Here is an 11827-nt window from a genome sequence, read left to right on the forward strand (position 1 = left end):
TTCTAAATCAAGACAATGTTGTATCGTTATCGATTGTTCATGAAGATCAAATAGAGCTAGCAAGAAGTTACAACTATCAAGCCGTCAGGTCGCATGCGTCAGGCCTGAGCGCACACCAATAAGGCTGGAGATGGATGGGTTTGAGCCCGCGCTGTACCATCCTGTAGCGGAGGTCCTGGATTGTTCATGTGCGATCAGTCATCTGAGCAATGAACTAGAAGCAGTACTGACTTGCAAGCGAGGTAGTGCCTCTGTGACGTTCAACGGGGCGCCTGTGGGCTGTTGACCGCTCCAGAAAATCTCTGCTGAAGATGCAGCACGGGGCCACACAATAGGGTCGAGATTTTGGGGACCTGACTGCTCACTCCACAAAAGTTGCTCGCCTGGGAATTAGAAAGTGACATTTAGCATTATCTCGAGACTTTATCACGCGTGTTTACCTCCAAGAACGAATTCGTACTGTGCCTCTGTCAAGTTTGCCAAGGGATCGAAGGTGTATGCCTAAAATATTATGAGATACAGTCATCGGAAACAATCATAAGATGGTACCTCAGACCAGGTCTTGAAGGGGTCACACCAGCTATTTCTATCTCCAAAGGCGTGTCAGTTCAGATCAAAAATTCGATATGAGGACGAACCCAGTTGGGTCGCCTCCCACCCATCCACCAGCACCACAATCCTATGATGATAAGATAAGGGTGTCTTGACTGTGGGAAGAACGCGGGAACTAACCAGGTAAAAGTAATTAGATGGTGCTTGGACGATCCTGAAACCTTTGTCTACCACTGCTGCAGCATCCGCGGAGGAAATCCAAATCCTGTCAGGTACAATTGAGTAAGCGGAACCGGATCATAATATCAATATGCTCACATCACGATAGTCTCATTGGAGAGTGTAAGGTTCCAGTCGAGGACCATCTCTGAGTAGCCAGCTTCATCGAGTGCTATTATTCGAAAGGAGAAACGGACGGACCTTCCCATACGACTGGCGTCTTTCCCTCGGCAATAAGTGCAGCATGTGTCACCTCCGTAAACGTGTTCAGAGCATCGTTCAATGTCGTGCCCGTGCTATTGAGCTGTAGCTGCGTGGGATAGTCGTTGGTGTAACATTCCGTATTCAGTTCATCGCCCCCAGTACTGAAGTAGGACGAAGGCAGGTCCTTTGCGACATCGGCAAGCAATGAAGCAGTGAAGTTCACGACCTCGGGGAGCGCGAAACGAAGCTGGCCGGCGGGGGGCTCGTTGGCATATGTGGCCCACGGGTTTCATCGAAGCACGCAATGTAGTCGGGGTAAGTGGCCGCAATTATGGAAGTGTGGCCGGGTGTGTCGATTTCCTAGTAAAACAGTGAGCCCGCCTTTGCGAAGTCAACTAATAAATACTGACCATCAGAACGTCGATACCTCTCTGAGAGATGGCTATAAGCGGCCAAAAGGGACGGATGGAGAGAAAAACATACTGCAGCAGCATACTGAACGATGTATTGGACATCACTCGGGGTGTAAACTTCTTGCGGGGAGTATGCACCGTTGATAGCCAGCTCGGGATACTGCGCAATTTCAAGCGGGAAACTCTGAGCGTCTGTGATATGCCAGTGGAAGGTGTTGATCTGTCTAACTTGTGAGCGGTCACAAGGTGACACATGAGGAAGGCATTCACCTTGACCCAGCTCATTGCGTCCAAAGTTCGCAGAATGTCGATGACGGGGTAGTAGTTCCTCGCGGTATCCAGCGCTAATCCTCGGAAAGGCTACGCATGTGAGTTTCAAGCAGCTGACATCAAAAAAATAACTGCTCACATATGCAGGAGTGTCCGTAATAGCAATTGGGGCAATCAAAGTGTAGGTTACTTCAGCGTAATAGTAGAAAAGCTGGTTGAAGGTGGTGAGCCCTCTGTACAGACCCAACGTCGAGTTCGCCGTCAAAGTAGCAGCCGAGCCGTCTGCTGGGATTGTCAACGCGTACTCTTCGCTACGGGTGCCCAGGGGCTTCACAGCTTCAGAAGCAATAGGCTCTGCAGTAGCCGAACTTGTGAGAGACAGCGTCAACGTCGAAAGTGTCTGCGCGCCAACAAGGGCGGTTGTGTCATTTGCGCCGCGACCGACGACAAGACGTGCAAATTTGTCGTTTGCAAGATAGTATTGTGCTTGCGCGATCGCCTCGTACAAATCCTCCGGCGCGCCTTCAACCTGCACATCAAAGTAGAAGAAAGGGGAGACCTTGAGTGCGGTCGCCCCTGTCTCGAGTGTAGTTGGGATGGGCCAGAGAGCCAGGACACTGGAAGGCAGAAGACATCCCGCGACAAGCGCCAGTATGCCAACGTAGCGAGAAGGGGCCATTGATACTGTGTGGGTCAACGGCGCGACTAGTTGAACTGCAGCTGTTTATAAAGGTTCAGCTGGAGGATCATGTGGATGCACAACACGCATGTACGTAGCGCTAAAAATATTCAAAATCGCCGTTGTGAGAGCGGCGTGAGGGGGAAGTTACTTAAACGGATAGCCAGTACAGTGCTTTGCATTAGGCAGTGTCAACCATTGATAATGGACTTGTAACAGGACACTGAGGACAGACGGTCAATGAAACTTGCAGACTTGAAGGAAGCAGGATGAAGTTTCCACATTCCTGCTGGCAGCGGATGGCCTTAGCTTCGCAACGTTACGAGCACGGATGATATTTTGGGCGCGCAAAGTTTAAACGCGTCCGATGTGGCGGGTTCCTAATACATAAATCACGTGAGTCTGGAGAATTATGGCTTTTAATGACAATATCATTAGTGATTCATCTCGACACCAGGAACTGAACATAGTGAAATGTGGCAGAGGAACATACTTACACAGCGTTAGTACTTGAGAAAATTCATTCCGGATTCCATGTCTCTAGCCTACTATTAACTATTAATTAAGCCAAGGAAGTACTGATAGTGCTTGCAGTCATTAAAAGCGACATGCGTTGATGCGGCAAGGAACAGATACATGGAGCTTATCGCACAACGCACAGATATAAATTGCAAGCCTCATGGCTAAAGAGACAATGAGGACGCGATGACAGCGGGTCAAATCAGCGAGTGAAAATTAATGCTATTTACGAAAATAACACTCCCAAACAGTTTGCGCTCCCACAATGACACTCCGCATAGACCGCATCGTTGCTCTTTTTCACATTTTTGGCCTTGAATATCTGACAAGGTAGTCAGTCTAATTGAATTGTGCACCTGAAATAAATGACATACCATGTCATCATCGATGCAGCCCATGTATGAGAAAGATAGCTCCTCGAATGGTTCGACATCTCGCCTGGTAAAGATTGTCAACAACGGCTTCTCGAGATTGGCTTCGTTGATATAGCACGGATTGATTTCACAATTCGGGTCGCAACTGTGGTTCTAGCAAAAAATAACGTTAGCTCTGTGCAAAGACTTGAGATAAAATAAACTTGCGAGAAAACGAGTGAACTAAATAAAAATCGTCAGAGAGCGAAGAAACAATCATAAGGGAAACGAACGTTTCCAGCGTGATAAGCATCCACAGAGTACGTTGCAACCGCACCCATATAATGGAAATCAATATCGAAGAGGTAAGTTCGTCCGAACTTGTTGTATAGCCTAGCCGACAGTTAAGACCACGTGTCTCGCACATACACTGGGCACTCACACTCCACGGCGGTCAGATTCCTCCACGGTCAGTAACTCGCCAGCATAAATGCCGATAAATGATCCCCCAGGAATCTTCTTCGGCCCATTAAAGACACCTGAAAATAGTCAATAACACCGCACAGAGAAGTAACACCAAAAGCGCACCCCATCCTTTAGATTCTGTCCTTTTGATGTTGACAACATATCTCCTGCCTCTCTGAACAACCTGAGAGATCAATAGTCAGCAACAACAAAAATACGCAAACAAACGGTACCTACTCGGTTCGGACAATCCTCATCGCACCCACAGAAATCATTACACTCAAAGATCGGCATCCCGAAGAACTGCAGAGACCCCTTGCTGTCGTACATAAACGGTACGCCATGCCAGGTGTCCGGTATGGTATTGTCGGCAATATATCGCTTAAGATGATGGCGTTGCCGCTTCGCGCACCCACACGTCTTCGACTTTGGATCGCATCGCCCAACACAGCCGCAACTTTTCAAATTCTTGATATCTGGCGGCGGAACGCCCTCGCCATACCACATCTGGTTCGTGTATACGAATTCCCAAGGCGGCGCGCCTTCGTCAGTCACCTCGTTGATGATTGATATGGGAGGGGCTCTAAGCTCGTCATCCATTGCTTCATCGATCATAGCCTCGAAAAGCACGGTTGCCTGGGGCGAATCTCTGAACGACTGAGGGAGGGCATTGACGCGGTCCTGGAGCTCATGTGGAAGGTCCTTTGCGAGACGGTACTTGGGAGGCAGCAGTCGCTGTGCTTGCGAATACGAATTCCATGTCACGACAGGATATCCGCCCATATAATATTCGACACCGTCTTCGAGCTGTTTTACGGGCGCGGCATAACCTCCATCTACCACGCCGGCGACACCCAAGGGACCAGCAGACACGGGAGACTGAGAAAGCTGTCTTGAAGAAGTGTGCGAAGATACCGTCCGACTGCTGTTGATGGAAATCGGATGATCTGCATCTCCTGCCTGAAATTGAAGGGTAAGAAAAGGTCACGTAGGCGTCCCGCCATGAGAGAGCAACGTACCTCCCCATCTGAAGCTTCTAATTGTATGAGCACTGAAAGGCGCTCTTGGTCGCTATCTCCCGACGCACCCGTCGACATAGACCTTGTGCGTTCCGCCAATGCTCGTGTTCCTCTCATATCCACACCAGCGTCTTCTTCGTCAACATCGCGGCACTGATCAACAGAGACCGGAGCTTGCTCCACACTCTCAGCCGAAACGTCATCCACCAACATCTCCAGTGACTCTAACTCCTCGTGTTCCATCAATTCGGCGGACACGGGGATGCCTTCAAGGTACCCGTCTTCACGTATACTCTCTAAAGGCGAAACGTCCATCTAATAAAGCATGTCAGACTGTCGACTTTCGCCTGGTGGATTTCACAAGGGCTTGTACGTACCTGATTGAGATTGGTGTCTACTTCAGGGGATCGACTTTGTTCATGTAAATCCAGCGATCCAATGCTCTCAGTGACACCTTGCAAGCCTTCCGATGGAAGCATATCGTCTATTGCGTCATCTAGGAGGGCGGAATCCTCAAGTGGTTCAGGCAGTGCACGAGACTGATCATGAAGTTGCGCAGCAACATCATCGGCACCAGCGCCGATACCCTGCGGACTGGGTGGCCGAACAACACGCCTGATTCTCCGACCCTCAGAAGGAGACAATGAGGGATTGCGCACCGATATCTCCGCTGTAGGCGTGATAATGCGCCTGAACACATCCGCATTACATGAGGTTCTCTTCACAGTCGGTGGCGTCGTCTTCTTCGTCGACGCGGGCTGGGACCCGTCCGGGATGGGCGAGATGAACATTTCAATACTTGCCATGCCTATCGAGCGGTTCTTCCTGCGCGGGCTAGATTTAGAGCTGCTTTGGTTACTGGATGATGTTGAATTGGATGTAATGGAACGAGGAGGAGAGATGTTGGGAATGAGGGAGCTGGTGGCAGATGTTGCAGACGATGTCAGGTTGCCGGCTACTGAAAAGATGCTGAATTTACTGCTGGATGGACGCTGACGCATTAGATCGCGAATTTCCTGTATACTGGGCGTGCGAGTCTCAACAATCGGTGCTGGCTGTCTAGCGGAGACTGGGGCAGGTAATGAAGACACATCGTTGGTTGTAATGTGTGGAGGTTGCGCAGATTCCTGAAGCTTCGACACACTAGGCGCACGACTACTACCACTTGAAGGAGACACATCGTCCGTGAGGTCGATGCATTCGCCAGAAGGATGCGACCTGAAGTGCTCCTCTCGCCTCTTGTTAATCAACTCGGTAAGCGAGAGTCTTTTAATGGGCCGCTGCACGCGTGGTGGGACGGGGAGGGGGGCGGATGAGGGAGGGGCGGTTGATGGTGGTGCTGGTATGTCTGACATGGAGATGGGGATGTTCATGGCAGTAGAGTCATGAGTGGAAGACTGGTCGCTGCGGGTTGAAGGAGCATCGATATCGTGGCGAGCTTCTGTTTGTAGAAGCTCTTGGGGCGTGTCTACTGCAGCTTCATCGGCAAGGGGTGGCAAAATACTCCTATCACCGTCATGAGGTAGTAAGTGAACGGGTGGGGGTAAGGAGACTGGGTTTCTGTTCGCCGTGGGTGCGTCAGAAGCCTGCTCGTACACCAATGGCTTGGGCAGAATGTTTGCTGTGGACGATCCGACAATAGCTAGGGGCGGCGAAAGAAGCAGTTGCGTTCGCTTCATTAGATACTCGAGCAACTAAGGGTAGAGGTTTTTTCAACGCCTTTGCGTTGAAAGCAAGCGCCCTAGCAAAGAACGGGTTAGTGGTGGGAGGGGTATAATTCCATGTGATCGGGGGTTTAGCTATGGTGGGCACGGTAGCGTGCGTCTGAGACGGAACTTCTGGGATAACCATTGAATTTTTAGAGCCTGATGAGGACTCTAAATGAGAAAGGGTGTCGACTACAATGCGTTGAGAGGTTATCTCGACCGGAACAGTGTCACTTGAGGAAGTCCCAGTTGCTTGCTCTAAGGATGGAAGGGGGGAATCGGTGAGCATGTCAAGGACTGGAACATGTGGGTCCTGAGCAGCGTTACAGTTATGATAGACAATCGGACTAGCAATTTGATCAGCAAAATTTGGTTCTGGAGCGTCCAAATCAATGTACGAAAATAATTCCTCTGTTTGACGCTGGAGCTCTGATCTTGCTAGTTCTTCATCAAAGTTGGATTCAGGTTCCATCAGTTCATAGTACGAATCTTCTGGAACCTGATGTTCTAGATCGACCATTATTTCATTTTCTGATTCCGTGACTATCGGATGCGGTGAAGGCAAGGGAGGACTGGGCTCTTGAATAGGAGGGACAGCAGTCGCTGGCGAGGGTGCGGGAACAGCAGTCGCTAGTGAGGGCGCAGGAACAGCAGTCGCTGGCGAGGGTGCGGGAACAGCAGTCGCTAGTGAGGGCACAGGAACAGCAGTCACTGGCGAGGGAGCAGGGACACTGTCGTCATCACTGTCTGATATGCAAATAACTTCAGCGTCAGGAGGAGGTGGACGTTTAGAGCCTGCTTTGCGGGAAATTGGCGTCTGTGAAGGTTGGGACTGTCTCAGCGGAGTGTCTGCATCTGAGCTCGAGATAACAATGGGATCGTCACCGCGGACTCTTCTTCGTCTCGTAGAACCCGAAGAGTCGGTGAGCTCGATGACGTCTGGACTGGGAGGTGGTCGACCGCGCGGAAACCTTCTAATGGAACCTAGGTGGAGACAATAAGGTCGTGGAGTAAACAGGAAGGTCATGCATCTGACCTCTTCGCACGCGAGTAGCAGCGGAAGAGATTTCCGAACCACCTTGGCACGCCGCATACTTGTTAATACACCGAAGCATGGATAAGGAGGGTAAACTTACTGCTGGGCTTCTGTACGGCACGAATAAGATCTGAAGTAGATACTCTGCGACTTCCGATAGTCTTGCGAGCTGTTTTGCGAGCTGTCTCTGCGCGTTTGAGCCGCGTATTCTGCTTCTGAAGCATGGTTGATATGTGATCACTCAGCGAGGAGCTTGACTGTCCACTTGACGTGCGATCCTTGCCTTTCTCGGGACGCACGCGCCGTACACGCGCAGGTTGGGACAAAAATGAAGAACGGGATGTTTTGGCGATTTTAGGAGGTTGCGTTAGACTACTAGGAGCAGTACCATTCGTTCGTTTACCAGACTGTGATACCTCAGCGCGTTTTTCGCGCTGACCATTATCATTGAAACGCGCGAGCTTCTGAGGCCTCGGAACAGAAACAGGGCTCTCGATAGCCTTCCTTTTCCCTGGGGGTGTGTCAAAGTTATCCTCTTCATCGTCACCGAGATCACTGATAGGGTCAGATCGTGGCGTTGGGGCAGGGGAAGTGTTTGGAGGCTCTTGCATCCAATGAGCTGTAGAAGTTTGACGGTTTGAAGGATAATTACCTGGAAGGACGGTCCAGCTAGGGCCAGGACTGGGTCGCGACATCGGCACTACCAAACTCGGTCAGAGTCCGATCCAGTACCCCCGCGGGTATAAATTTTCAATGTCGTTTGGCTTTGAAAAAAATCGAACAGTGCGATGTCAAAATCTACAGCAAATACAGCTGCCGGCAGTTCAAATCGTTGAGCTTGAAGAAGACTAAACAACATTTTCGAAGCAACTCATTGCCTGGACCTACATTATGTAAGTAGGTCATGTATGATGTAAGTTTATTGTTGATCTAAATTTACATCCCTGCCTCAATGTTGAAACGTTGATTTACTGCTACATCAACAGTACTTACCAGTGACATGACCTCCCATCACATCCACTTTTCTCTTTAAAAATATGCCAGACTCACAGCTAACGGGTGCTGATGCCCATTGCACCGTGAATCAGCAGTCGGCGGATGATCCCAACGGTAGTTTTGACGCCTTGATAGATTTACTCACATCAGATGATATACATGATATCGCATCAGCCGGTTCACGTCCTTCACACAACCCTCATCACACTGTCCAACTACGGGATGCATCTGGCAAACTAGCTTTTGACAAGATCCATCTCATGTTTGCAACACAAAATTTAGGCCCTGACAGAATCGATAACAAATCACCCGATACCTGTCCAGATACCCACCGTTTGGGCATGCAGCATGGAAGTAATATACAGGATGTATGTGTGTTCATGCCACAGGATCATATCATTGATGGTCCCCAGGTACTCAGCAGAAGCGGTCTCTCCAGATCCGTGTCATCATCAAGCCAATCCACTGAGCGGGGGCGGCAGGGATCATGCTTAGCCTTAGCCGGTTCTTCTGCACCACTGGATCAAAATATCCAGAGTACAGGTATGCAAACACAGCATTGCGCATCTTCAACTCACACGTCACACTCTTCCTCCCCAGACGAGTTAGTTCACATTGGATCTGACGAGCAAATATTTTCATCCCGGGACGAGCCAAATACACAAATTACTATCGTAAATCCTGTGCCTCATGATGAGATGCCTCTCTCTCATCAGGTACGTTATAAATGAATTTTTTGTGGACTCCCAATTCATAACAGTAGGGTGGCTCTACAGAGAAAGCCACAACGAGGCTCACAGATCTAACTGCACCGCTCACGGAACACGCGGTGCGTTGATTACAGTCCATTTTCACGCCTGATCCTGATTTCCTCCATTTGTGGTCTGGTAGGGTAGGGTTCAAGATTTGACTAAACTGCTTGAGTTCGAGCAACTGAACGTCGCACTCTCGCACGCTACCACCGAGATTGACACTCTCTGCGAACGCTATGAAAAACTCCAATCCTTGGTCACGGAACGGCTTTCTCCACTAAATGGCTTACAAACGGGAAAACCTTATGATCAGCCTTCCAGCAATCATGTCATCCCTTCATCTCAGGCACAGGCTTCCGATATACAACGAGGTCTTGAATCCGGTTACTTAGGGAAAATCTCAAATCTTTCCGAATATGAAGCAAAGAATATTCTTACTGTGAGTCTCTCACTTTGGTTTGTTGTGAGGCTTACCGCAATTCACCAGGGACTAGTTACATCACTACGACTGTCCCCTCGTTCGGTCACAAACCTAGTTTCTAAGTTTTTGGATGAAGGTCCGGTCTGTCCACACCCCAGTAGTGTCGACGACATCAGGTCTTCCATGGAATTCCTAGCCCATATCGATGAGCTAGTGTGGAAACGGTCTGTACCTGTGGGTGGCGACGGTCCGGATCTACTTTATTTGAGAGCGAATACAGATGCCCTCATTGAGCGACTTGCCCTGTGGGAAAAACTATCAGAGGTCATCATAAGAGCTAGAACTGGAGCCCGTAATGGCGCGTCGCAAAAGAACCGAATCATATTCGCGTTTCCATGGTTAGTAGCATAACAGCTACTTTTTTTCGTTCCACGGGGGGCTGTTGTGCACAGGTCAGTTCTTCTCCTGCGAAGTACTGTCCCAGTCTGTCGTTCAACTTAAATATTTTGAAGGTCTGGATTGAGAGGGAATATAAATATTATCAATCTTTTATGCTATGCAAAACTGAGTGTGGCAGGTACTGCCATGTGCTGAGTATATAATGTCATCCAGATGTGGCTCACTCCTTACATACTGATCATGCCTCCCATTCATGTTCCCTCCTTTCGTGTCATGCTGAACTTCCGCCGTACCGAAAACAATGCTGCGACAACTACTAGTGACCTGGAGTGGCAGCCTGTTATCGGTATCGTAGCTGGTTTCCATAAGTATCCCTGGCCGCTGCCGAACAGCCAACATCAAAGCTGACTCAATGTGTCGATCCCACAGTATCTATTCTGCTTGCTGTCTATCTCCTTTATTTATTGTTCCAGCTCCATGCTTCAGGTGTTCCCCACTGCGTTCTTGGTGAGTTGACATGCTCCTTATTTACGAACTAATATAAATATATCTTTTTGGCGCCAGGATACGTACTTCCTTCAGGCGCTCGCCATGTCTCGCATTCCGTCACTGAAATCGAGACGTCGAATTCGTGGCCTGACCTTTTGAATCCAGCTATTCCAGCTCCTCCCCCTCCTTACACAGCAAGATTAACTGCAACTCCCCTCTACACAGTTACAGTTCCACCTCGGTCGCTTCAAGGTGGGCCAGTCCACTATCCGCGCAATTACCCCCCTGCCACCGCGCCACCACGTAGATGAGCCCATTTCAAGAGGTTGACAATGTGCTCGAGCAAGTTGCTGCAGATGCACAGCATGTTCAACTTGTGACGAGCTTCTAGATGCTGTGGACCCATCCATTATGGCCGAGCGAACTCGCTCGTTTCCAAGATTGACAATTCTCACCAAGTAATACTTGCGCGCGCCCCAAGTCCAAGTCCATTATTAATGATCATGTATGAACACGTATCTCTTTGAAATCCACTAGATGACCAGCAACTATCTATTTAGATGCCTTGGCACGTTTCATGTGTTTGCTTTGGGAGCGCAGTTCGATGGCACATGCACGTTCCGCATTTTCTTTCATCCCCTACGGACTTCTCACCGCGTGTTCTTGCATTTATGTACTTGACCCAAATTCGCTGGCAAGTGCCGCATCGGAAACATCACGCTGATTCTTTCCGTCTCCATTTGTATGGATTATTATTACATATGGGAGTGCTCTTAATCTTCTATATTAGTTCCGTTGTAATATAGCCGAGCAGCGTCTTTGTCGGACGATCTGGGGACTCCTTCCGATGCTAATGATTGATGGTAATGGTATTATCGAGGGAGACAGATCTGACAACCCTTTGTAAATTCAGATACTATGTGTGAATTATGACGGAGTGTGTTGTTCTCAGCTCAGCTCGACACAATATTCAAAAGATTGGCAATGTAAGCTGACCCCGTCCTTTTGCAATGGTGCAGCGCTAAACAGCATAAATCTCGCATAACGAGGCTAATCAGGGGCATCATTTGGGTACTGTTTCCCAATGCAGGCCGCTGTGTGGCATGCTGTTTCGATTGGCTATGTTATTGTGGGCTTCCATAGGTCTTTGTCAAGCCCCGTGCCTCCGAATGCATCACGTATTAGTACATATATGGATGAGTCGCCCTGGGGCCCCTTTCAATTGCAATATACCATGCCAACATGTGCGAAGGGTACGGAGACATTCGGTTGGTCCCGAATTATGACTCTGGAGAATGATTAGAATGTTCTCAAAGCAGCCGCAGCCCAATATTG

General features: G+C 49.3%; 4 protein-coding genes across 4 annotated transcripts; 1 reads left to right on the plus strand and 3 right to left on the minus strand.

Moving 5' to 3' along the window:
- Nucleotides 1-32: 32 nt before the first annotated feature.
- Nucleotides 33-2337, minus strand: DFJ58DRAFT_866523 (glycoside hydrolase family 20 protein; the record flags this gene model as incomplete). Its single annotated transcript, XM_041394185.1, has 12 exons — nt 33-175; nt 232-383; nt 441-501; nt 550-586; nt 639-679; nt 733-817; nt 871-919; nt 973-1237; nt 1386-1417; nt 1455-1608; nt 1659-1748; nt 1798-2337. 12 exons carry the CDS (start codon nt 2335-2337, stop codon nt 77-79), a joined length of 1605 nt encoding a protein of 534 aa, XP_041236815.1. The 3' UTR covers nt 33-76.
- A 745-nt stretch (nt 2338-3082) lies between these two features.
- Nucleotides 3083-4457, minus strand: DFJ58DRAFT_669983 (uncharacterized protein; the record flags this gene model as incomplete). Its single annotated transcript, XM_041382826.1, has 6 exons — nt 3083-3169; nt 3231-3383; nt 3503-3602; nt 3652-3748; nt 3798-3858; nt 3912-4457. 6 exons carry the CDS (start codon nt 4455-4457, stop codon nt 3083-3085), a joined length of 1044 nt encoding a protein of 347 aa, XP_041236816.1.
- Nucleotides 4265-6761, minus strand: DFJ58DRAFT_190575 (uncharacterized protein). Its single transcript, XM_041379133.1, has 3 exons — nt 5071-6761; nt 4762-5008; nt 4265-4707 (listed from the first exon to the last, which is right to left on the minus strand). Exons 1-3 carry the CDS (start codon nt 6370-6372, stop codon nt 4511-4513), a joined length of 1746 nt encoding a protein of 581 aa, XP_041236817.1. The 5' UTR covers nt 6373-6761; the 3' UTR covers nt 4265-4510.
- Nucleotides 6762-8472: 1711 nt separating this feature from the next.
- DFJ58DRAFT_735220 (uncharacterized protein) lies at nt 8473-10015 on the plus strand (the record flags this gene model as incomplete). The annotated part of the gene is made up of 6 exons (XM_041386598.1): nt 8473-8799; nt 8845-8974; nt 9032-9147; nt 9195-9260; nt 9323-9622; nt 9671-10015. The coding sequence occupies 6 exons, from the start codon at nt 8473-8475 to the stop codon at nt 10013-10015; spliced, it is 1284 nt and encodes a 427-aa protein (XP_041236818.1).
- Nucleotides 10016-11827: the final 1812 nt, after the last annotated feature.

Source organism: Suillus subalutaceus (genome assembly GCF_016647625.1).
Source record: "Suillus subalutaceus strain FC151 chromosome Unknown DFJ58scaffold_204, whole genome shotgun sequence".
Taxonomy (NCBI): domain Eukaryota; kingdom Fungi; phylum Basidiomycota; class Agaricomycetes; order Boletales; family Suillaceae; genus Suillus; species Suillus subalutaceus.